General features: G+C 43.0%; 1 protein-coding gene across 1 annotated transcript in view; it reads left to right on the top strand.

The window, feature by feature from the left end:
* The window catches only part of Smad1 (SMAD family member 1), a 45,404-nt gene extending 23,543 nt beyond the window's left edge, over nucleotides 1-21,861 (top strand). The window contains exons 3-7 of the mRNA XM_090356888.1: nucleotides 6,364-6,618; nucleotides 8,888-9,004; nucleotides 11,481-11,702; nucleotides 17,650-17,906; nucleotides 21,388-21,861. Of these exons, the coding sequence (XP_090213014.1) occupies nucleotides 6,364-6,618; nucleotides 8,888-9,004; nucleotides 11,481-11,702; nucleotides 17,650-17,906; nucleotides 21,388-21,531 (995 nt within the window). The 3' untranslated portion in view covers nucleotides 21,532-21,861. The remainder of the gene's footprint in view (nucleotides 1-6,363; nucleotides 6,619-8,887; nucleotides 9,005-11,480; nucleotides 11,703-17,649; nucleotides 17,907-21,387) is intronic.
* The last annotated feature ends 4,885 nt before the right edge of the window (nucleotides 21,862-26,746 follow it).

Below are 26,746 nucleotides of genomic sequence, written 5' to 3'. Positions count from 1 at the left end.
CTTTTCTGCACCCATATGGACACTTCCAGGGAGCAGAAAGTTCAGGGAGCTTGGGAAGACTGACCTTGCTGCTGATGTAGCACACAGACTGGACTTTTACTAGCCTTCAGAATCAAAGCTGCTTATTAGTGGTTGAATTAAACGCAGGCTTTCTTTCTCTTCACCAAAGTAAATGCTGACAGTGGTTAAGTCAGCATCTAATTGTGGCACTGAGAAGACATTCTATTGCTATCTGCTGCTATTAAAATGCTTTCATGGAGATTTCCTGTTGTTTGGTCTTCTTGGGTTTTTTAAAAATGTTTTTCACATGGTTCTTGAAAATTACCTTTCTTTTACATTTGGAATTTAATCAACATAAAAGGTCATATTAAACCTGAGCTTAAATTTCTGAGATTTTGTTGGCTGCATGCATGTGATCCCAGCACTTGGGGAACCACAGGACCTAGAGTTCAAGGCCAGACTGCACCACATAGCAAGACCCTTGTCCCATTGACAGTTCCCCCTACACCCTGCCCACCTCCCCCAAAATCTGTAGCCTTCATTTTTAAAGTAACGCCTTCCAGATGCTTTATTTTCAACACAATGGCTGCTAGCTAAAAATCTGGCCAACTCTCCAGTCTGAACATGAGTTTATAGATTGTACAGTGTGTCTCTTTTGTTATTTTTGCTTTCCTTATAGTTATCTTCTCTTTACTGTTTGTCTGTCTCTGCAGTGTTAGGTGAGCAAGAGAAACAATGTTAGGTGAGTTTTGCCATCTGCTACTGCTAGCTCACAGAGTAGAAATAACACCAGCCAGCTGGCAGCTGTTAAAGACAAAAAAAATACGGCTGAAGAAAAACAGCAATTTTGAAAACCATAGAAAAACATTATAAATGAAAGAAGTATTATGGACTATGAAAAAATATTTTAATGTAGAAAGAATAATCTGGCTGATACTTCTAGGACAAGGTTTGGGTGAGAGACTAAGTTTTATTGTATCCTCACATGTGATTTTCTTCCTTGATCTTGCACTTTGAGGTTTGCATGTGGCTGGGGGGGCCCCAGGAGTCTCACCCCATGTATGCCTGCCCTGGGAGACATTTGCAAGAGAGACATACATGGGTGTGAATGATCGCTGTATTGGTTTACTCTCTGCTTCTTGAGCACTAGTTGTGAGAGGGCTCAGAGACCTGGAGACTTCCCCTCCAGTACATATCCCATTCCTTTGCCTTTCCCACTTCAAAGCTCAGAATTGTAGCTGATAACCATGAATTAGCCAGATCCTCAAACCCCTGTCATGAGATTTGTTTGGGAAGGTAGAAAAAAATTAAAGCACCGTCAGCAAACAGAACTGAGGCACTTGAGGGCAGCTTCAGGACTGCGGAAAGCACCGTGTTAAAAACCCAGGCAGGCCCGAGAAGCCCACATTCTGTTGGGGATTGCAGAGGGTGAGTGTCAGCAGACACAGGAGCAGGGCACAGGAGAACTTCAGGCTTCCCTCAGGCTTGCACTGGAGCGTGGGTACACTCTCAGAAGTAGGGAGAGAGACTCTGAGCTGCTGCTTACCCATACCTCTGACCTTGTCGCCGCCCTTCCCACACTGCTCCTGTGACCTTCCATACAGCAGGCTTCCGCCGCAGGTCTGCTCTTCCTAAAACAATTAGAAGCCAACCAGAAGTGACTAACTTCCTCCATAAATGGTCTAGCATATGCAAACGTATACTGTGGCTTAATCCAAAGATTTGGGTTGGTGAAGCACCATTCTTCAACATTTCCCCACAAACATTTTGTGTGTGTTTTTAGTTTTAGTTGTTTTTTTTGTTTTTAGGTGGCATTGAGGTTCTTTTTATCTCAAGGACTCACACTTGCTAGCTACTCTGCCATTCATCTACATCTCCAGCCCTCTTCCTCACTGGCTGTTTCTGAGATCAAGTCTTGCTTCTTGCTCTAATGCAGTCCTGGCCTGCAGTCCACCTTTGTGGGGCTTCCTGTCATAGCTAGGATAACACTACCTCCAGCTCTTCCTAGAGAAGAGGCTTGAAACCTGTTCCCCTCTGGCTGGCTTTGAATTGTGATCCTTCCAGTCTCGGCCTTCCAAGTAGGATTCCAAAACATGAGACACCTGCGCCTGGCTTCCCCCATTGTTCCGTGTGCTTTTCTGCTTTGGAATCCTAGCAGGTCTTAGGGATGGAACCCAGGCCTGCCGTCTATCGCATCACCACCTCACTACCCCCAGGAGGGACTGGTGTCTTAAGGAAGTGGAGGTCTGGCACTCTAGTCACACCACACCCGAAAGCCCTTGTCTTCACGCTCGCCTGTCTGGAATCTCCACGCAGAACGAAGTGAAAGAAGAGAATGCCTTTATAAGGAGATTTGAGCCGCTTCGTGTAAACTGAAACTAAACACACATAGGACACAGAGTGAAATTGCCTGTGTATTTTCCTTTGTTTCCTCATTCACTGTATCTAGCTAGCTTTGTAGCAGTCAGCTGTACTTGTTTTTCTGTGACAGTATTTTTCTTTGAGTGCCTGAAAAGTTCCCGACATTAAATGTGTATGCTGGTGTGTCAGGCAGATATCAAACAGTACTTAGGACAGAGATGGCTTACAAACCAGCAACCCTGATGATATTAAATACATAGGCAAGACATTGAGACAAGCTCTTATGGTCTTTTGAAATTCAGGACAGAAAAAGTCATTGAAAGGAGAAGGGTTAAAATATGAACAGAATTCAAGGCTGGATGGCTTCCACTGAATTCTAGCACTTTGACCTGACCCCCTCACCTCTTCGAGTTGGTGTTTGCTCACTATGAAATGAAGCGGTGATTATAGCTCTTCCCAGGTTGTGGAAGATTAAACTCCTAAACACAATCTATGTGAAAAGTCCCTGCACACTAATGCACTCAGGATAAAGGTGCTTAGTTTCTCTGTATGTCTTTCTTAGACTAAAAATGAAATCTGCAAGGGACACATCGTCACTAAGCAGATGTTCAGAACGGAGCCTGAACTGAATGATAGGCAGTACAGTGAAAACGGTACTGATGAAACGGTTTGTTTTTGTGCTTTGTGCGGTGGGCACTGTTGGCCGCTGCCCGCACACACAGTCTCGTTGATCCTGACCACAGCTCTAAGCAGCAGGGGCCACAAGGCTGCCTGGATGCAGAGTTTGAGTAAAGCTGTCGCCCGACTTGAAACTGGAGAGCCAGGATTCAGATGAAAGCCCAGGCTGCTTCACGTGTGACTGCCTCGCAGAAAAAGTGGGTCTGGGGCCGGGAGCGTGGCCCACTGGTAGAGTGCTGCCCTGAGTTCCATTCCTCAGTACCACACAGACAGAAGAAACCAGAAGGGGCCCACAGGCCTCTGTGGCTCAAGTGGTAGAACACTAGCCTTGAGCAAAATAAGCTCGGAGACAGCGCCTACACCCTGAGTTCAAGCCCCAGAACCGGCCAAAAACAACCAGACAGACAAAAATCCAAAAGAAGGGGCAAGGGGCCAAGCAACCAGAGTTTCTAGTGGTGAGAGCAGGTGGTGTGAAATCCTCGTCCACCCCAACCTTGTAGACCTGGCTTGCTGGTGGTAAACTGGGCATTCTGCACTTGTGTGTTGTCTTTAAAGAGCTTTATTTGTATTTCCCACTAATCAGTGATGATATTTACATAACCAGTTTGATGGAACATGTTTCACAGAATCAAATTTGAACTCAAAATAAGCTGACTGTAATTAATTTAGCAACGCATTAAGCAACGCCTGAGGTATCAAAGTGTCAGTTGATTAGGCAGCAGCTGGGGCTTTCCCTTAGTGTGGCCCCTGTCCCTATCCAAGTGCTCAAGAGTGGTGTTAAAATCATGCAGCACCGAAACCCCTTAGCACCGCAGCCCTTAGCCTGAATTATGGAGCCAGCTTGCTCAGATGTGAATCCTGGTTATTGGCTAGATGTTCTTAGGCAAGTCATGTAATCTTAGTGCTCCCCAAATTCCACTTTCATAAAGTTGCAGAAACAACAGCGTTTAGGATCACAGTTGGTTTGGGGAATGAGTTAATATTTGGGATGTCTTGGGATAACAGTTGGCATATGTAAGCGCTATATAACTACTAAGTAAAAAGATTCAGGAGACATTCTTTTTGTTTCCATTTTTACAAAAGTGAGCCTTCACAACTAAATTGCCCCTGAAAACTGGATGGTAAACAGCTGAGCAGAATTCTAAAACTAAAACCAATCTCTGTTCTCTGGTGTGTACACTACCGAGGATTTCTTTTTTTCTCTTTTTCCCCCAATAAGGTGAGGGCTTCTCTTCTTCAACAACTTTTGTAGTCTCTAATACCGTTGCACCTTTCCTCTGTGGAGGTTAATTGGGATAAGGGGAGGAAGCAGTGAAAGCAAGAGGGCCCGGTGTATGATGGGCTCTGCGGTGTATGATGGGCTCTGGGGAACCTCCCCTCCTCCTCGCATGGTGTGTGAAGGCGCGCTTGATTGGTTATCCCTGTGTCAAATCCCAGACAAGTGCTGTGCTGCCTGAGTTCATAGGGCAAGGACCCCAGGCCACCCAGACAAGAACCAGCACTCTTCCAGCCTCTCATGTTGCTGGCCAAAGAAACCCAGTGCCCAATAAGGCCACACAGCCTTTTTTCCTTGTTCTTGTTTAAATCTCTGCCGCTTGAGAATTGGGATGATGCTGTCGAGCCTTCGAGGGGGAAAAGATCATCCCTCGAAATCTGTCGTAAGGTAGAAGTCCCAGTGACATTGCTAAGATAAGAAAACCTGGCGCCTGGTGTGCCAGGCTCTTCGTTCACTAGGCTGTACTGACAGTTACAGAGGTTCTGATATTATACCTTGATGAGCTACAATTAACTGCCTTTATAAACAAAGATCTTGCCGGTTCAGGTATAGGGAATCTGAGAAAGACTGCTCTATAGTCATCAACTTAGAGGAAACAGGTCAGGAAAACAGTAGAGTAGTTCATGCACATATGAATTGAAAAACACATGGAAAGTAAAGGATGTTTCTGTGTCAGATACTAGGTGATATGGAAGGATAAAGCCAGCTCTACCCTCAAGGGTATCAAGCCCCCTGCTCGGTAAGGAGAAGGAAAGTCATATTGGTTGTAAACTGTCTGCGAGGCTGAGAACAGCAGCATGGAGGCTCCAGGCCAGCCCAGAACAGAGTTCCCCAGGTTGTTTCTGTGGCAGGAACCTGAGCACAGGGTACACTGCAGTGACCCCAGGAATGACAAGACAGTGGGAGGCAGCTCAGGCCGGTACCCAAGAAGACGTGAGACCTTAAAAAACGAGGTCATACGCAACCTCCAAAGAGCATATTTTCCAATGGCAGTGGTATGTCCTGGGTAGATTCCCTGGAAAACCTCCGCTAAAGGGGATTTTTGACATCACTAAGTATTGTTTCTGTAGGAAAGTATCTTGGGGTCCTACCTATCAAACCAGAAATGGAATGCAAGTATCTTCTCTCCCATGCAGTTCAAAATGAACCTTTTTTTTTTTTTTTTTTTTAAAACATAACCAGAATGGGGAGAGGAGCAGAAGCAGTGGAGTTTTCATGGCCTTTGTCACTGGAAAGAGCCATCTGGGGACTCTGGCAGGAACCTCAGGGTCTAACCTGGCGGGGCTCTAATGTAGAGTCTGGAGGTGGGTGACTGTGCTGGACTCCAAATCCTTATGTTCTTAACATGTATAGCGCCTGAGGAGAGACAAGTTGGCTTTGCTTCTCTCTAGGTGTCCACTTCTTTGGGCCTTCATACTTTTAGAGTTTTCAGTTGGCCAGATGTAGCTGTTGAGAAGTGGACATATTTAAGATCCTTAGAGAACTAAGCCTCCTGAAATCTGGCCACCAAGACAGGATACAACATCCCACTTCGTAATTCGTTAATCATGGTGTTTACCTCCTCAGCTGCTTTTTTTGTGTTAAAACAGGTAAATGTATCATTTTTAAACCATGGTAATTCCTGTTATTAAATTATCATTAGATAATTAGTAGGAAAGTTGAATTGTCAGTGGAGATACAGTTCTTGTTTCTTTTGAAGACAAAAATCCTGATGTGTAGTCCGGCTATTCTTGAATGAGGTTCCTTCTGCTTCAGCCTCCTGAGTTCTGGGATTACAGGCATCTACCACCATGCCTTTGGTTTTTACTCAGTAGAAACATCTTTAACCCAAGGAGTATGTTTTGCAGGCTTTTCTCGGTCATTACTTTGGATCTCTGACATGTGTCGTCTGTAATTCTGGAGAAATTGCACCTGTTCTCACACTGGTTGTTTTTATTTGAGTTGACGGCAGGGGAGAGCTCGGGTAACTTATCATCTCATCACAGATTACACTTCAGTGTTTTTGTAACCAATTTTCACCATTCCCCCTTTTGTCTTTGTGTTTCCAGTTCTCCCTCCAGTGCTGGTTCCAAGACACAGCGAGTACAATCCCCAACACAGCCTCCTTGCTCAGTTCCGTAACCTGGGGCAGAATGAGCCACACATGCCACTCAATGCCACTTTTCCGGATTCTTTCCAGCAACCCAACAGCCACCCATTTCCCCATTCTCCCAATAGCAGTTACCCAAACTCTCCTGGGAGCAGCAGCACCTATCCTCACTCTCCCACCAGCTCGGACCCAGGCAGCCCCTTCCAGATGCCAGGTAAGGAGGGGAGTTCAAACCAGGCGGTGCCTTGGGGAGACGGGTCAGCCGAGTGGGGAGGGCACGCCGGGGCCCTGGGTACTTTCCACTGTAGAAGGAAAAGACGGGAGCCATGCACAGATGCTTAAATACACTGCATTTTCCTTTTTTTTTTTTTTTTTTTTTTTAGTTTTGAAACAGCTGCATGCTTCTGGGAGTGGCATAACTGTGACAGTCTTTGCTCTTGATAAAAGAGAAGAATATTGTATATCATATTGTGGTTATGAGGAACAGCCTGATTAGCAACATTGCAGGCAGGAACAGCCATGCTGTCAATGCAACCCCGGAAAAGATAGTCCCAAGGGATCCCACCCCATTTAATTAAATTCACTTAGATGATGATGTAATCCCAAGTAACATATACTTTACCAACAAAGGGATTGCAACAGAAGTACTGCAAACCAGCTGCGTGTTTAACTTAGCAGACAAAAAGCAGTTATTTTCCTTTTTTAGACCTGATAGTTATCAAAATAAAGGATCAATGAGAACATGTTTTTCAAATTTTAGGTTTGTATATAAGTGTCTCGTTAAAAGGCAACTTAGTGCCAATTTTCTAGTCAGCAGGACTCAATAAGGATATTGTTAACAATGATGCATTTGAAATGTGTTTTCATTTGGGGAGGGAATATGACTAGACAATCTAAAAGTGTTTTTAAAACTAAATTTGGGGGAATGTGAAACAAAGCATAAGAGGTAGCGTTATAGTCACACTCTCATATTTGAATTCAGCGTCAGTGCTGAGTCTTCACAATTGAAATGTCTTCCTTTTTTAAATGTACTTATCATTCCCTTTGAAGCCTGCCTGTTATGCATCATGAAAAGTAGATTAAAAATCAAAACTGCTTGTATTGGGGCATTTCCTGTACACCCCACTCCCTTCAACCCATTGTGCTTGATGGACGTGTGAGTGTAGAACAGTTAGGTTTGATGGACATGTCAGTGCGAGATAGTTAGGTTTGAGGCACTTTAGCGCAGTGGCAGCTCATCCTGTGTTTGCACTCTGTCCGTGAGTGCCGAGCACTAAGGCACTGGCCACGTAGAGGAGATCTGGAAAAGGAAGGAGGAGGCACTGATTGGGAATAGCAGGCCAAGCCCCGCTGGGCTAAACCTGCCCAGAAGATGCTCACCAGCTTGATGGTAGGCCCCTACCTGGGGCCCAGAGGAGACTCTGTCTTCCCTGGCTGCGGTGAAGTAGAGTCGGCCCCACAAGCTGCAGGGAAGAAGCCTGATTTAAGGGAGAAGAGAGAGTCCCTGCAGTCCTGTCCCTCTGTTTTCAGTTATGCTCATCAACAGCTGGACAGTAGGGTTGGACAGTGGTTTAGTGGGGGTCAGTGGGGGGCTGCTGGGAAGCCCTCACTGACCATTGCCCAGAATACATACCCTAGCACTCACAAGTCCCTCAGGTAGAGCTGTGTCCCCACCACACCATCATACTGGACAGGCTCGTGACAACCAGTGAGGAATGAACTTGGCTTCAGCCTGCCCTGGGTTGTGTGAGACTTGCACTGATGTTTGTTGTTTCAGTAGTCATATTGTTGGCTCTTGTTTGCCTCTGGCCATGTGTTCTTCAGAAGAAAAGTTACAAATTCTAAGATAAATGGCAGCTGAGAAAGTGACTTGGTTCCTATCATTCTGCTACTGGAGATTTAAAACCTAGTGGTTATTTAAATATGGAGAGAGATGATTGTTTAGAATTGTGGGAAATTAGCAGTTTATATCGCTAGGCTGTAATGAAACTTGTCTGGTAAATTCCTGAAAACCAAGTGGATTAGTATAAGAGACCTTGAAAGCTCTTTTTTTGTAGTAGTAGTCCTGGTTAGCTTTAGATGCTTGCAATCCACTAATGAAACTGAAATGCAGTGGTTTCTCAAAGACAACTCTGTGAGTTTAATCCCCTTCCGACTACTGCCAAATGGCATGATCCTGGATAGACAGACAGTGCCAGAACTGGGTCCTGGACAGGCAGTCACCTTCTGGAACTGGGTCCTGGACAGGCAGTCGCCTTCTGGAACTGGGTCCTGGACAGGCAGTCGCCTTCTGGAACTGGGTCCTGGACAGGCAGTCGCCTTCTGGAACTAGCCCTTGGTGCTGCTTCTCCTCCCATTGAATTGACAATGAAACCGTAAGGTTCAGGGAAGGTTGTGATTGTTGGAAATTGTCCATCAATGTACATAGACCCAGTCTTCTGATTAAACTGGCAACTTAATCTGTACCCTCTGAAACTTTACAGCCGACACCCCGCCACCTGCTTACTTGCCCCCTGAAGACCCTATGACACAAGACGGCTCTCAGCCAATGGACACAAATATGATGGCCCCTTCACTGCCTTCGGAAATCAACAGAGGAGGTAACAACAGTTGCTACTTACGTGTTCCTTTTTTTAAGAACCTAAAGTTCATATGGCTAAATGTCGCTTTCTCTCGCAATTTTTTGTTCATTAGCATACCTGCCTGGCAAGCATGAGGATTTGAATTTAAACCCCCCACACAAATTATTTTAAAATATCAGTGGTGAACAAGAACCTTTTTTTAGACGTGTAGCATAATTAGAATGTACAGCTTTCTGGTACTAGGGTGCCAGCTCTTAAGTGCTCTCGGCTGGTGCTCCACCATCCGAGCTCTGTCTACAGAATGAACAGAGTTGGTAGTGGGGCTTGAACTGTGGGTCTTGGTTGCTGTCCCTGAGCTCATTAGCTCAAGGCTAGCAGTCTACCACAGCTAGGGCCACTTCCAGTTTCCTGGTGATTAATTGGACATGAGAGTCTCATCAGCTTTAGTGTCCAGGCTGGCTTTGAACCACGATCCTCAGATCTCAGCCTCCTGAGTAGCTGGGATTATAGGTGTGAGCCATGGCACTTGGCAAACTTAAAATTTTGTATCAGTTTTAAAAAAATCTTCACTGTCATTTCTGGTCATCTCCAGAATATCCCCTCAAACATAAAATTACAAGCCAGCAAATAGACTCTGATTGGAAAAATAATCCACCTCATTTACTTTGGGAATTCATGTTTGTAGAGCAGGCTAGCAGAAAAGAAGGGGCCTGGTGTGGCCCCTGTGACTGTGTTGTTAAGCTTAAGATGTCAGTTTTGGGAAAGTTTACCTTGTTAGAGTAAGTTTATAATCAACTAATATTTTCATAAAAGGGCCGGGAGTTTGGCCTAATGGTAGAGTTCTTGCCTAGTATATGGTACCACATACATAGAACAACAACAAAAAAAAGCTGGAAACAGTGCTGTGGCTCAAGTGGTAGAGCTCTAGCCGCGAGAAAGCCCAAGGACAGTGCTCAGGCCCTGCGTTCAAGCACCAGGACCTGTAAGGAAAAAAAAAGAAGGAATGTTGGCTTTCTCTTTTTGTTGCCTTTGGTGGTTTTCCTAGATCAAAGGTCGAACAACAGCCCACAGTCCATTCAGCACATTGCCTGTTTTTGTAAAGCTTTATTGGAACATAGCTATGTCATTTATTCCATATTATCTATGACTGCTTTTGTGCTAAGAAGGCAGAGTTAGGATCATTGTGATAGAGACCATATGGCCCACAAAAATCTTTCTGTCCTTTTACAGCGGGGGAAAAAAAAAACCCAAAAAACTTTTGTCAGCTTCTAACCTAGATAAAAATAGTATTTTGACCAGTCCCATTAGGGATGTGGCAGCCTTCCTCGAGATTTGACACTTATAAGTTACTAGAAGCTGTCTCTTTGAAGTAGACCAGATGATGGAGAAGAGTTGGGGAAAGCAGTGAGTTTTCAACTGACCTACTTAAGTATATGAAAAAGCAAATGTGCATGGTTTTAAGTAATTATTTTCTTTACCAAATTCAAAAGTGTAGTGTTCATGGACTGCTGTTTAAGGACACCACATTTCTTTTTCCTCAAACAGTGTCCCGATGGGGCTTTCCTTTCAGTTTTCATGATGGTGTGTCCACCCAAAACTTCCTAAACCTAGATCGCTGTATCCGAGTACGCTGGAAATACTATGGTTTATGTTCCAGAAACATCTAAAGCAGTGGTGCAAGAGTTTTTATTACAGAAGGAACTTATCTTAAAACCTTTTAGTTACAAGTGTTTAAAAGAAATATTCTGTTTGGAGATTTGTTAGCCTTAAGAGATTTAACTGTAACAAGCTGCATCCTGTCAGTAAAGTTGGGTAATTTCCATTGTTGGCCCATTCTGGGAATGGAGAGACAAAACACACCTGCTCTGCACAACTTAAAGCAAATATAAGGAAGTTAGCATGAAATCTGGATGGGAGAGATATGATTCATTCTGTGAGAGTGGCCAGCTGGCAGGATTTCTTCCTGAAACACGGAACTGGAGCAAAACTGAGGCTGCCATCACCATTGGCAACTTACTACGAAGGAAAGTAGCTTCTTATCAATAATTAAAAGCTCATACTCATTACTTTGAAAAAGTGTAGTTATACCAAGGCTTTGCCAGACAAGACTCCTTAATGCCAGCCCTTTCGGCCTGTCTTCAGGCCTGTTTTCTCACTTGTCACCTGTTGCGTTTCTTTGGCTGGTGAGCAGGGTCTGTGTCAGGGCAGTGTCCATCTCGGCATCTTAAGGAGCATTCAGCAAGCACTTGTTTGGCTGGTGCTTTGGGTTCTCTGACAATCATTAGAAAAAATGGTTTCCCAAATAAAGCACAAGGCAACCCTTAGTAAAGTAACCTGCATTAAACACCACAGAGACACTGCGTATGTTATGATCCCAGCCACCCTTCTGCATCTTTTTCCCATGATGCTGAGCCAACTTCACAAAGCAGTTTCAGTTTTGAGAGCTGAGCCAGAGGCATAGACCTGGGCTGATAGAACCTTTTCTTTCTTGCAGATGTTCAGGCTGTTGCTTATGAGGAACCAAAACACTGGTGCTCTATTGTCTACTATGAGCTCAACAATCGCGTGGGGGAAGCATTCCACGCCTCCTCCACCAGTGTGTTGGTAGATGGATTCACTGATCCTTCCAACAATAAGAACCGCTTCTGTCTCGGGCTCCTCTCCAACGTTAACCGGAATTCCACGATTGAAAACACCAGGCGACATATTGGAAAAGGCAAGTCTTCTTCCAAATGCTTATCTGTTGGGTTCCTGTGTCCCCAGGGGTGACACAGTCATTGCCGTGGCAAATCAGTGTGGCAAACCAGGTAATGTGCAGTTCCTGCAGTTTGAAATATTTTTCAAATTAGTCTTTTTCATAAGTTCTTCCAATCAGTGGTTTGTTTGGGTGCTTTAGTTGTTTGTTTTTACAGTGTCAAGGACTGAAGCCAGGGCTCTGTGCACACTAATAAGCACCTTACTAATGAGCTGTATGGCAGCCACTGACTTTTTGAAAAGGAGCTCTCAGTCTGGCTAGACGTCATCTCACTGCCTCACCAAAATTCAGTGGTCTGTTGGTGTGCCAGAGGTTTGTTACGGGATACAGATTCGTGGATGCTTGATCCTTTAAATAAAATGAGGTATTTCCTACAACCTGCACACATCCCCTGTTCACGTCCAATTCCCTCTGGATGCTTTAGAACTAATACAGTGTAAATGCTCTGCAATTAGATGTCATACCGTGTTGTGTAGGGGAAAAACGCCTGTATATGTTCAACACTGAGCATGTCTTTTTTTTTTTAATAAAAAATAGATAAAAAAGTAAAATAAAATAGATTTCAATCTTTGGAAGGTTGACTCTAGATAGGTCCAAAGAAGCGACTGTAATTACAGTAATGAATTTTAAACCATTGAGAATCAGGACTGCTGGACATGGTGATGTGCGCCTGCAATCCCAGCACTTGGGAGGCAGTGGCAGGAGAATAATGAACTTCAGCTCCTGTCTCCAAAAGAAAGGAATAATTCATGTATTTGTACCAAAAAGAGTAAGGTGAGGTGAATGCTTGAAGTATAGAATGAGTACTAGAACTGGAAATTCATCGTGTTGGGATGAAGCCAGCCAGGTAGGTGGATGTGTTTTGTTTTTGCTCATGTTGGAGCTCAGGGCCTCTCCACGTGATAGGCATGCACTGCCCCACTCAAGTTCCCTTCCCAGACCCGTTTTGCTTTCGTTATTTGAGGGGGGGTCCTCCCATTTGTGCCTGGTTCACCACCTGGATGACAGATATATGCCGTCATACCCAGCTTATTGGTTAAGGTGGGGTCTCACTAACTTTTTCTCCCGACTGGCCTTGAACCATGGTCCCTTCTTATCTCTGTCTTCCTCGTAGTTCAGAGTGTAGGAATGTGCCACTGTACCCTGGGTCTGTCAAAGCAAAAAATGTTTATGAGAATCAGGTATTTGCATAGTCTTCAATGTTTCTTCACCCAACTACCTATTCCTTGCAAAAGAGAATAAAAAGCAATAATTACACAGGGTAGAAGTTACGTCACTTGTAATTATATGATTGATTGGGGATCCGATCAGCATCATTAGTGAGAGACCAGTGGCTGTCATCTGCATCCAGATGGTGTGCATGATCTGAGAAGGGGATGATGTCACTCCCAGAATTCCTGCTCAGAGTGACATCTGAATCTTACTATCACACACCCAGATGGAGGAACATTCTACTGAAGAGAGTAAGAAGTAACCGCATTCTTGAAGAATGCCTGCCAAAAGAATGGGGCCAGAAGCGTGGGCTAGCAGTAGAGTGCTTGACTAGCATGCAAAAGCCCTGGGGTTGGGTTCCTCAGTACCAAATACACAGAAAAAGCTGGAAGTGGTGCTATGGCCCAAGTGGTAGAGCGCTAGCCTTGAGAAAGCTGAAGGACAGTGCTCAGGTCCTGAGTTCAAGCCCCAGGACTGGCAAAAAAAAAAAAAAAAAAAGGGAAGATGTGAGATCTTTAGCAGCAAAGGGATGTTTGGCCTAGACCTATTTCTTCACTGTGAGGTGTGGGGTAAAATGCTGTGAAGGACATGTAGCAAGGGTTAGTGGCCAAATCCGGATGTGAACAGGAGACTTACTGGTATTGCTGTGTTGCGGCTGCAGCTATTTAAGAAGCTTACATGCATCCTGGGAAGTGTCCACAGGCCCACTTAATGTTATTTTATTGTTTTGTGGGTCATGGGGCTTGAACTCTGAGCCTGGGTGCTGTCCCTGAGTCTTCAGCTCAAGGCTACCGCCCTACCCTTGAGCCAAGCCCCACTTCCCATTTTCTAGAAGTTAATTGGAGATAAGAATTTCACGTTCTGGGCTGGGAGTTTGGCATAGTGGTTAAAGTGCTTGCCTAGCATGCATGAAGACCCGGGTTCGATTCCTCGGTACCACATACATAGATAAAAGCCGGAAGTGGTGCTGAGGCTCAAGTGGTAGCGCTCTAGCCTTGAGAAAGTCCAAGGACAGTGCTCAGGCCCTGAGCCCAAGCCCAGGACTGGCAAAAAAAAAAAAAAAAAAAAAAAAGAATTTCATGTTCTTTAGTGCCTGGGCCGGCTTTGAACCTTGATCCTCAGATCTCAGCCTCCTGAGTAGCTAGGACGACAGGCGTGAGCCACCACTCCGGGCTCTCCTTTTCTTTATTTTTGATCCTATTGCAAACCTTTCCGAGGTTTGAAATTATTCCCAGAGTAAAAAGGTTTTTCTTTCTGTTTTGTTTTATTCTGTTTGCTTGTTAATAGACTACTGTGAAGTTTAGAGCAGTGGACAAATAATGTGTTTTTTTAATTAGTGCTTAGAAGGCATTCAAGATAAAACTTTTAAGATTTAATCAGAGATGCTGGGCATCGTTGGATCACACCTGTAATCCTCACTAGTGAGGAGGCTGAGATGTGAGAATGCTGGTTCAAAGCCTGGCCAGGCAGGAAACTCTGTGAGACTCGATCTCCAGTTAGCCACCAGAAAACTGGACGTGGTACTGTGGCTCAAGTATTAGAGTGCACTAACCGTGAGCAGGGACAGCACCCAGGCCTTAAGTTCAAGCCCCACAGTGGGTAAAAAAGTACTGAAGAGGAAAACCAGTCTTAAAGTAGGCTCTAATAGGTATTTCCTTCATTTAGTTAAAGGGAGAAAAAAGACGCGATACGTTTCATCAGGAAATGCGGGGACACGTAGCTATCTCATAGACTGTAGACCCCTCAATTGTATGTCGTCACTGTTTTCTGTTTGGGGCAATAGAAAACTTTACCACTGAATAATACTTTTTGGAATGGAAGGACATAGTTTTCATCAAATTCTGAAGGTGAGGATCTCCCCAACACAATAAAAAAAGCCATTGTATAGTTTCCTCTTAAAAATTGGGAGGGAAGGAGGAATTCTGGAAACCGTGTTTCTTTAAATCATTCCAGATGCTGGGAGGCCCACTCATGTGTGGAATTATAGGTAACGGAAGGGAGCCAAGATGGTCAGTGCTTGTAGATGTATTGGCTAAATTGGTTGTTTTGGGGATAGATTCTTGAAGGGAAATTACTAGGCCAGAAGCTCTCGTATATTTCACCAGCTTACTCACCAGGGTGGTCTTTCATTTCAGAAAGCTTTTATTAGTTTACACTGGTACTAGCGTGTATGAGTTGCTATTCCCTTCCTTTCTCACACCAGTACCGTGGACAAGCTATGTATTACCCAAGAAGTGGTCAATTAAAAGAAATTCTGCATGCCCCTCCTCCTAGCTAGAAAATACAGCAGATGCAGAATCCCGTTCCCAGTGGCAATAGAAGATCTCAATGTGTTAAAGACATTGCGAACCTTCCTTCTGTGACAACTCTGAAGAAAATCCGGTTTTAACAAGAGAGAAGAAAGCTTGTACAAATCGACTGCTCCCCTTAAAGTAATGGCTTAAGATTGTGAATGCCCCTAAAATGGGTATTAATTTTGCCTCGTTGAATTTGTAATTTAAAACAAACTGAACCACACACTACATTGTTTTGTGAAAGTTAGCTAACCTATTCTGAATATCTCTGGGAAGCATAAACGAGGGGCTAGCTACATTTTTTAAATAAAAGAATAAAACATTTTTGACATTAGAGTTAATAAAAAATATTGTGAAACTAGACAGAACAGTTCAATAAATTAAACTTGGATTGTACTGCACTTATAAATTTCATGTTAAGTGAAGTGTAACAAACCGATGGTCTTCCAATGCTATAATAGCAGAGTTAGGTTTGAGTGTGACAGACAGAAACCTTGACCTCTTCTCATGAATCTGAATGGGTAAGAATGGGTTTTTTTTTTTTTTTTTTTTTTTGCTAGTCCTGGGCTTGAACTCAGGGCCCGAACACTGTCCTTGGACTTTCTCAAGGCTAGAGCTCTACCACTTGAGCCTCAGCAACATTTCTGGCTTTTTTTCTATATATGTGGTACAAAGGAATCGAACCCAGGTCTTCGTGCATGCTAGGCAAGCACTCTACCACTAGGCCAAACTCCCAGCCCCAAGAGTGGCTTTTTAAGAAGATGCAATATTTGATCTGAGAGACAGGAATTTTCTGAGCATAGAAAACATCAGAAAACCTCCTAAGAGATTTGACTAAAAGATTTTAAAGTTCTCTATGGTAAAATTATATCATAAAATTGTAAGACAAAGGGATAATGAGGAAATAGGACAAATTGTTTCTTATTTGTATGTACATGTATTAAAAAGAAGCAAAAACATTGGAATCTCTGTGGAATAAATAGATAAGAAATAGGGATCATGAATTAGGGGGAAAACAGATGGCTAGTAATATCTACCCTGATGTGCAAGTGCAGTTAGTGATTTTTCAGCTGTAAATTAGGGAACCTGGCTTTGTTCAGTCTTAGTCACAGGAGCGCAGTGACAAAGTCCCTGTGCACTGACAATAGGAGTGGATAGATAACGAGCGTAGCGTTCTGTGCATTTGTTTGAAAAATGACTCAGACGCCTTCAATCCAGTAATTAACTTCCAGGACTCTCTCAGAAGATACTGCTAAGAGTTTTTTAGCATGGCGTTTTTATATAGCAATTAGTATCAGCACAGCGGTCCCTAAGAGGAAGAGCCATTATATTATTATACCTACAGTCATGCGGAAAGCTTTTTAAGTTTGCAAAGAAATTTAACAGAGGCCTGAGGACAGGAGTCACATTGTTTAGTTATTTCCCTGTGAAAGTAAAGGAGTGATGCTATTTTTTACATTTTTATGTTTTTATTTACTTCCTGAATTTTCTGAAATGAACATACCTAATCTTTATAATTAAGACAGAGTCCCTTATGTAGTTTTGTCTATCTCAGACCTTGAAGTGGATTTCTGCCTGAGCCATGGTGCAGCTGTTGCAGGAATGTGTGTGTGAACATGCTACCTCAAATCTCCAGGCCATCCGAGGCTGGTCAGGGTACAGCAGGAGGGTGGGTTTAGAAACCACATTGCACATGGCTGCTGAGTAACCCTCAGCTTCCCTAATTCCAGGCTTTGTTAGAGAGTCTGTTTTCTATCCCTCTACCAAAGGCTGGATATCACCTGTTTCCCACATTCCTGGCCTTCATGCCTCAAGGAAGAAGTTAGCCCAGGCAGAACTCAGTGAACTCTTGTTCCATGTAGTAGGATGGGTTTTTTCTAGAGTAAGTTTGGTGTTTTGTACCTAGATCTTGCATCTCACAGCCTTTAGCAGTATTTCTTCCAGCTCGAGCGCTCCAGTTTTTCTCCTGTCCCGAAACTCTGCAGTTTCTTCTAACACTTTCCAGACAGTCTAGCCCCAGAATAAATGCGCAAGACCTTGGATGATTAATGCGTATAGAATGGATCCCTCAGCTTTCAAGGTTTTATTATACTTTTAAAGTGAGAATATCCTTTCAAGTATGGCCAAAAAAAGCATTAAATACTTACAGAATGGAAATTGTTGTCCTCTGTTACTTTTTTCAAGATGTGTTTCTGTTAATTCCTACAAATGTCCTAGACAGGCTCACTGATGCATGGATATGGGATATTGTGTTAACTAAGATTTCATCACTTGTGCAGGATTTAGAGAAACCCACGCGAGTAGCTGAAGTTTAAATCCGTGTAAATCCTTGTTTGTATGTTGAAGCCGCCTGGGTGCTCTGCAGCTATGACAGCTAACTGGTGGGGTCTGTCTTCCTGCAGGAGTTCATCTTTATTATGTCGGAGGGGAGGTTTATGCCGAATGCCTGAGTGACAGTAGCATCTTTGTGCAAAGTCGGAACTGTAACTACCACCACGGATTTCACCCCACCACTGTCTGCAAGATTCCTAGTGGATGTAGTTTGAAAATTTTCAACAATCAAGAATTTGCTCAGCTATTGGCACAGTCTGTGAACCATGGTTTTGAGACGGTCTATGAGCTCACAAAAATGTGCACTATACGCATGAGCTTTGTGAAGGTGAGTGGGCCCTGATTACCCCTGCTCGTTAGACCCGCTCTGCTTTCCTCTGTCAGTGAATCTGCTCTGTCAGGATTGGTCTGCGTTTGCATATGTATTATTTCAAGAGCTTTAAATGTTAAGAAGCATGTCAGTGACTAAGAAAGTGTCATTGGAGTATAAGCGGGTTTGTGTTTAATGTCAGTGGCAGCAACCTGTAGTGTCTTTTTTTTTTTTGTTTTTTCTTATTCAGGAGGCCCTATCAGCCAGGTACTCATGGCTCAAAGCTATAATCCTAGCAGCTCAGGAGGCTGAGATCTGAGGATCACAGTTCAAAGCCAGCTGGGCAGGAAAGTCTGTGAGACTTTTATTTCCAATTAACCACCAGAAAGCTGGAAATGGTGCTGTGGCTCAAGGGGTAGGGTGTTAGCCATGAGCTGAAGAGCTCAGGGACAATGCCCAGGCCCAGAGTTGAAGCCCCATGACCAGAGGAGGAGAGAAAAAAAAAAAGGCCCTATCATAGTTGTTGTAAACTGTTAACTCAAAATGCACACTTGTCTTATCAGATCAATTGGATAAACACCTTCCTTTGCTCATTCTTTGTTTTTAGTTCTTTTATGATGGTGACACTTGTTGCCTTTGGTTTAGCAATAAAAGTAGAAGGTTGTTACAGTGGAAATTTTCATTGGTCAGGACTTCATGTGTTTTCTTTTGTGTAGCCCCTGCCCAGTGGTTATAGTAAACTTCATATTGTTAATAAAGATTAATACTGAGCAGGACCCTTGCTAACGTTACTGTATATAATCATTGTCTCTTTTCTATCTCCTTTTGCCTCTGAGAAGTGTAAGTTTTGAGGATGCCACTGAAATATTAAAGAATTAAGTAGCACCAGTGGCTCACACCTGCATTGCTGCTACTCAGGAAGGTGAGATCTGAGGATCCCATTAGATTCTCATCTCCATTTAACTACCAAAGAAAAAAGCTGTGGCTCACGTGGTAGAGTGCTAGCTTTGAGCAAATAAAGCCTGAGGGACAGCACCAGGCCCTGAGTTCAATCCCCTTGAGTGGATCCAAAAAACATACATAAAGTCATCTAATTAGGTTTCTCATGTCCATGACTTATTTTAATAACTGACTTGTCTTGAATTTGTAAGGATGAATTCTCAACCTGCATTACCGAGAGACACACCTAATTGCATATTTGGGTGAGGCAGTCACCTTTCCTGTCCTCTTTCCAGAAGCTTAACCCATTCATAATGTACTTACTTACTGAGGAGCATTCTGGAACCTCGCTTTGTTACTTACCTTCTAGACTAAAGCTATCCTTTCCTGAGTAACATTTGTCTGTACGCCTTTGAATCATTGTAGCCGAGTCCCACAGTGGCCTCCTGCTGCTGCTGCTGTTTTTGAAATAAAATTGAACAGTTCCTCTTGAGTAGTAAAGGGAGCTTTGTATAAACCCTTTTAATGATCAGACTTGTGTGTTATGTTCTCGTCTTCGACATCAACATTCACCATGTAATTTTTGTCCCAGAACTTGGCTCAGATAATTTTTGGAAATGAGATCAGTGATTTCCCTATGTGTATGTGTACACGTATGTGTAGTGTATCTGTGTGTGTGTGTGTGTGTGAGAGAGAGAGAGAGAGAGAGAGAGAGAGAGAGAGAGAGAGAGAGAGAGAGAGAGAGGAAGAGGAAGAGGAAGAGAGAGAATGCATGTACGTAAGAAAGAACAGCCCTGGAGTCAGGAGACGCATCTTCCAGGCCCATCTCCCTTGAGTCTCTGTGTAGCCGAGGCATGGAGCTGCTTCTGCAAGCCGCAGGCCTACAGGGTACTGAGTGGGAATGGGTGGCGCGGACTGTGGTAATGCTTCCTGTGTGTCCTCAGTGAGTCTGTTACTGAAGGTCACCCTTGGAGAATTTAGAACACTAGTCCCCAGTTAATGCTTCCCTCCCTTCATTTTCTATTGATTACTCCATCGATTTTAACAGTTTGATCCTTGTACACCTTTAAGAATTGGCTTTAGGGGCCGGGAGTTTGGCCTAGTGGTTGAGTGCTTGCCTAGCATGCATGAAGACCCGGGTTCGATTCCTCGGTACCACATACATAGAGAAAAGCCAGAAGTGGTGCTGAGGCTCAAGTGGTAGAGCTCTAGCCTTGAGAAAGTCCAAGGACAGTGCTCAGGCCCTGAGCTCAAGCCCAGGACTGGCAAAAAAAAAAAAAAAAAAAAAAAAAAGAATTGGCTTTAAACAAGTTAAAAACAATTTTACAGTGATAGAATGTATTTAGCATGCAAAGCTCTGCATTGAAAAAATACGCGATTTCACTCCTTCAGCAGATATTTCAGCACTATAATAGAAGACACAAGTGGAAAAGCCCCTAACATCAACATCACATCCTTACTGGTTGTGAGGGCAGAGGACATGGCCAGAAGCAGGATGCAGAGTTTCAAATAAACAAATCTTACTTGAAACACGCTGCTCATGGTGATAAAGTACATACTTGTTGTAATAGTGTTCCTTATTTTCAGAAAAGCAACATTGTATGCTTTCTCCTTTCCCATTCAGCATTGTGGAGGAAGGGTTTAGAACATATCACGTGGCCTATCTTGTGTGATTCCGGAAAATTAAATACACAGCTTACACATTTTCACATCAGAAACTCTCTTAACTCCGTCTAAAACTAGTATTTATAGAAGTTCTGATACATGCCAGTGACTGCTGGATGTTGGAGTTCATTTCAAAGGTAACTCCCTGCCTTTTAAGACCTTCCTCTCTGGCCAAGATAAACCTGCACGTTACATGTAGCAGTCGATGAGTGGGCAGGTGCGATCCATACACCTATGCAGATGTAGTTCACAAACCAACTTTTTCTTCCAGAGTTCTCAGTCATGTGCATTTTGCAAACTGGCTGACACAGGTAGCTGATCGTAGAACCCTCCAGGACACCAGGATGAACGGGAACGGGTGTCCGCAACATTTCTTCTCTCTTCTGTTATGGTGATTTCTGTGGAACTTCATTGGTGCACACAATTTAGAACTTCCACAGCTGTTGGGCAAGCTGCCTGCTGTCACGATGGATGACAGGACCTGCTCCCTGGCTGTGGCCCGAGCTTGGGGGATGTTTACAAGCCCAGCTTTTTCTTATTTTTTGATGATGGAATGAGAATGTCATAATAGCAATAACATCATGGTAATAGATCATGGGAAATGGATATGAAGGTTAAGAAGTGTCTTTATTAAAACAACTTTGTGATGTATTTGAATACTTTCATTCTCAATTGTTTTTTGTTATTGTTTTGTCTTCCTTTTGGCAATACTGATGTTTGAACCCAGAGCCTTGTATTCCTTTGGCAAGCACTCTGCCACCTAAGCCAAACCCTGTAATTCATAACCTGGGAAAGGTCCATATGTTTAAGTCGAGTCTCTAGCTACACAAATCCTTGTTATTTAAGTTGAGCCACTGAGTTATGACCTCCCATATATTGTGTTCGTTTTTTTTAGGGCTGGGGAGCAGAATACCACCGCCAGGATGTTACCAGTACCCCCTGCTGGATTGAGATTCATCTGCATGGCCCTCTCCAGTGGCTGGATAAAGTTCTTACCCAGATGGGTTCACCTCATAACCCCATCTCATCTGTGTCTTAAATGGCCTCGGGCTTCTGCCTCTTGAAAACTATTGAGCCTTGCATGTACTTGAAGGATGAATGAGTCAGACCGGAGGGGAGCTGACGAAGGAGCCTTGGTAATACTTGACCTCTGTGACCAACTGTTGGATTCAGAAATTGAAGCCTTGGTAACATACTGTTGATATCAAGAACCTGTCTGGTTTACATTGTGACCCTCTGTTGTAAAACCACCGAAAGTGCAGACTTTAGCAGGACTTCTGTGTAGAGTTAAAGAAGAGATGGCCAAGCCAGGGACGCATCATCTGTTAGAAAACGGTCGTAAGAAATTCTTTTATGTTTGGCACTTTATGGTCATGGTTAGTCTTTCTGAAGTGTGTTTTTATCAGGTTCTGAGCCCATGTTGGATCTTCTCTTCATGGGTTTTCATAATATTTTAAAAACTGTTTAGCAGTGGTTTTGTTTTGTTTTGTTTTTAAGTAAAGGTTAATCTTTATGATATACATAGTAATCTTTCTACAATTGTATGCTGACTGTACTGCTGTCAGAATAATGTTAGGCATATGCTCTTTGCTAAATATATATGTACAGAATATTTGGAAGTTAAAAATGGAATAGACTAGTAAATATAGAAGTATTTGCCTGGGGGGTGGGAGTGAGGGACATGACAATTGCAAATGTAGAATATACTGTAAATTCAGTTTGTGGCCTTAAACAAACTGGTTGTCTGAATTTTGCTGTGTTCAATTTTTTAGAGATTTTTATCCTTTCTTTTTTTATCCCGTCCTCTCCACAAAGCAGTTATGCAGCTGGTTAATTCCTATAACTGCGAGAGCAAATGAATAATTCCTGCTATTCTCAAATTGGCTGCCTATATGTTTCTGTACCAAATGTATTGGATTTAATAAGCAGTTTTTATGGAGTTTACAGTACAGAAACAGGCTTTAATTTTCAAATGAATTGTTTGCCAAACCTAATAACTCCAATAAATACTTGGAGGATCTAAAGAATATCCCTGTTTAAATCCATTTCAAACTTTTTTAATATTTTTGTAATATGTTTGGTTTTATTTTTCTTCTGTTAATCTTTTATATTCACCTATGCTCTCATACATTGAGTACTTTTATTCCAAAACTAGTGGGTTTTGTCTACTGGAAATTTTAAATAAATCTGTCATTAACTTCTATTAGAAATTTGTCTATTTCTTTCATATCTGATTTTAGGATTGGTAACATTTTTTACTCTTTCAGGAGTTTTTCCCCAAAGTATCCACTACCAAATGTAACAGTTGAATGACAATCCAGAGACATGGAGCTTGAATTATGAGGAGCTTAGTCACTTTAGATGAGAAGAGAAAAGATATATATATATAAAACTTGAAAAATTAGTGGGGAAAAAAGCAGTGAAAGATGCATTTACAAACGTATTAATGAGAGGGAATATAGCAGTCCTTCAGCTAGAGGAACTCATTTCTGAAATTCAGATGAGGATGCAAAGGGCCGTGTAGGAGGATATAATAGGGGGAGGGAACCAAGAGCTAAGGCCACAATGACTGGGATTCATTTAGGGTTGCCACGATCCCAGTCCCCTCCCAAAGGGAAAAAGAAAAGGAAAGAAGAAAGGAAGGAGTTTGCCCACATAGGACACAGGTTTTGAGGACGCTTGGATTCTTTGCTAGCCAGATGGGTGCTACTGTTCTTCCTTCACAGTTCTTTTGTCTCTCCTGGATGTGTGCCAGTCCTAAGAGAAAGTCCCCCTCCAACCTGACCAAGAAAACATTGGCACTGCTGGAGAAAGCCCAGACCCAAAGAGCCACGGTGTAGCGTGAGTTCATCCCCATCGTTTCTGGGTTACTTGTGTGGCCCCCTGCTTTCTCGCTTGTTAAACTGAGATTCTGTACTCACACTGTCAGCACTGATGTGGGAATCATGTCAACAAGCATCTGCAAGTAGAGTTGACTGCTTTTTTTTTTTTTTCCTCCAGTCTTTGCCACTGCTTGTTTTCTTCATTTTTCTCACATCTTTCGTGGTGCAGGTGACTAAGTTGATAATGGTGCTAGATGACATGCAAGCAAAAGCCATTAATAAAGCCAAGCAATGAAGTTCAGATGGAAATTACTTAAGAATAAAAGAGCTCAAGTAATGGGATTTTTCAATCCTTTCCTAGTGCTTTCCTTGAGATAGTGTAGTGGTTGGTTGGATAAAGCAATGCTGGTAGCTTGAAAATTCCATCAGATAAAAACCCCAAGATTACCCAGTGGGCTGAAACCTACGTCTGAGAATTTTGAGCAAGGTACAGATGAAAATCATTTTTAATTTTAGGGATATCTCAGTGAAGACCATTCACACCAACTATGAAGAGACCTTTTTAAAAGAATGAAAAAGTCAAAGCAAATAATTTGTTTAGACTGTGACAAAATAAGCTTTTATGAAATGTTTCAGAGTAGGCTGCTCCTCCATCTGCCACTGAGTAGTTGGAACAGATGAGAAGTGGAGGGCCCTGGGGCTTAATAGAATTTTACCTCCAACACATTTTTTAATTTTCTTGCCTGTGTCCTAATCTGTAAAATGAAAGCAAAACTTTAAGGGATTATTAGGAAGATTTATTCAATACAGGTAAAGCACTGTGCATCTCTTAGTAAAAAAAAAAAATACTGCTAATCAAAAGGAAAAACGTTCATTTAAACAGAAATTTAGTGAAGATTTTACCTTTAACACAGTGGAAAATCCTGTCCTTCAGGAGTTTACTGTCTAGAGAAAGGAAGGAAGAAAGGAGCAACTCAGGAGTGCCTAGCCCTGCTGTGTTCTAGGCACTCTGCCAGGGGTTTCCACGCATTGTCTCTTTGGTCCCCAAAATAGCATGTGAAATACGACTCCATTCTTCACTCCTCTGTTAGTTTTCCTTCACCATAGCAGTTTTATGAGTTAATCAATTTGTATACAGAAAAGTTATTTTGGCCACGGTTTTGGGAGGTTCTAGGCTGTGATCCAGCAGAGTTGTTGCTTTTCAGTCTTGGGAAGGACAGTGGTGGTGTAAAACTGTTCAGCTCCTTGCAAGCAGCAAAGAGAGAGTACCCCATTCCTGAACAAGCCCCCGATAACCTAAAGACCTCCCGCTTTGAGAGGACCACATGCAGGGAACCAGCCTTTTTACACAGTAGGCCAATGAGGGGCATAAAAGATGCGTAAATATGGAAATTAGCCCAGAAGCTAAATAACTTGTCCAAATACACATAGTGTGGAAATCATAATTTCAAATTAGGATATTACTATCTAGCTGAACTCTGCTACCTCCTTTCTTATATTGGAGTGTGGATATACAAACTTTAAAAAAAAAAAAGCGCAAAGGAAAGAAGAGTTCAGACTGGGTTGGTAAAGACCAGTAGATTGGTGAAGGTTTTACAGAGGAAGTAGCATGTAATATGGATACTTCAAGGATGAGAAGCATTTCGAGAATGCTCATAGGCAAGAAAAGTCTGGGTTAATGATGATAAGCTAGGCTTGGGGTGCTTTCCTGGAACCCCAACACTATTAAAACGTACTCCTATCAACTAGTCATGGAAAGGATGGCCCATCCCTACAACTGGCCTAAGATTCAAAGTAGGGACAAGAGGCAAGAGGCAGTTACTGGGAAGCAAAGGAAAGATCAGAGAACACAGAAGGCAAAGCGCCCCAGCCTTCGTCACCATTCCCATAGACAAACCATTCACAAGGCCAAGTCCAGAAGCAACCCTTTGTGAAGGGGTGCTGATGCACAGCAGGGTTGTAAAGCCATGGAAGGGAAAAAAATCAAGGAAGCCAGCTGAGAGGGTCACCACTGTGCCTAACTCATGGTAGGCATGAGTGACATGGCTGCAGCTTAAGGAAAAGAAGTCATCTGGCATAATATAGAAGATTAGGAAGAAAGAAAAACTAAACCAAGATTTCAGAACTGGCACACATCTCAGGAGGTGGACGCAAAGGATTGCAAGTTCACGGCTAGTATGGGCTATCGCGTGAAGCCTTGGCTCCAAACAAACAGGAAAACAGTCCAACAGAACACGGGTCTGAAAAGAAAGGCAGATGGGAAGACAGCCAGGAAGGATCGCGATGAACTAAGACAACAGTGAAAAGCAGGTAGCCTCTTCCTTCTCAGGGGCTAGCAGAGCTTGCTATTATTTCTAATTTTTTTAATGGGCATTGATCTGTGTCTTTTGCAGATTTCCTATCACTGGGCTTTTGGAAGGAGTTCTGAAGAATTTCTTGCTCAGTTCACAGGACGGTGTGATACATTAGAAACAAAAGTAGGAATAAGAAAGGAAAGCAGGTGTGGGAGGAGGAAATGAGGTAGATGAAACTCTCTGATTAATTGCTCCCAGGCTGCTGTACCATCTCTCTCTTTCTCATACTTGAAGTTGTGGACTAGTTGCTTCTACAAATATGACATGCCATTAATCATATCCAGGATATGCACACACCCAACAAGAAGAATGAACGTAAGGTAGGGAGAGCACAGTCAAGCAGGAGGGGAAGGTGGTAGCAGACAGTTCACCTGTGCAGCCAGCACGTGGGGCACACACCTTCTCAAAGCTCACTGGGTCTCTGGGGCACAGCTGGAGGCCACTTGTCTACCACCAGCTCTGGGACCACAAGCTTAGAATATCTGGAATTTCCTGCATGCATCATTTAGAACAAGAGTTGTCTTTTGTTTTGTTTTTTTGTTGTTGTTGATGTTGATCCTAGGGCTTGAACTCAGAGCCTTGGCACTGTCCCTGAGCAATTTTTGCTCAAGGCTAGCACTCTACCACTTAGATCCAAACTGCTGCTTCTAGTTTCCTGGTGGTTAATTGGAGAGAAAAGTCTCATGGACTTCCCTGTCTGATTGGCTTTGAACCGAGATCTCCAGATCTCAGCCTCCTGAGTCACCAGGACCCGGCTAGAACGGGAGGTATTTCTTAAAAGATTGTTTTATTTATTGCCAATATTTTATTCTACTTGCAGGACTTACAAAAAAGCAATAATTTGTAGGTTTTAACTCAGAGATTCACATTGTGGAGACACCATAGGGGTAATGTACCTTCAGACTACAGTCTCCAGGCAGCAGAACCGAAAAGAAAAAAAAAATGTCTTTGGAGATCGGAAAGCCCAGAGGCATCAGGAACAGAAAGGGCCATAACTGATTTTATGTAAATAGAATACGATAATTAAAAGGTAAGGAACTTCCAGCTTCAAAGCTTGAGAGTAATTTCTCAAAGGGGT

The sequence above is a fragment of the Megascapheus bottae genome, chromosome 23, assembly GCF_031878675.1.
Source record: "Megascapheus bottae isolate mThoBot1 chromosome 23, mThoBot2.hap1, whole genome shotgun sequence".
Lineage (NCBI taxonomy): Eukaryota > Metazoa > Chordata > Mammalia > Rodentia > Geomyidae > Megascapheus > Megascapheus bottae.
The sequence above is the reverse complement of the archived record's forward strand: the minus strand, read 5'-3'. Positions and strand labels throughout refer to the sequence as shown.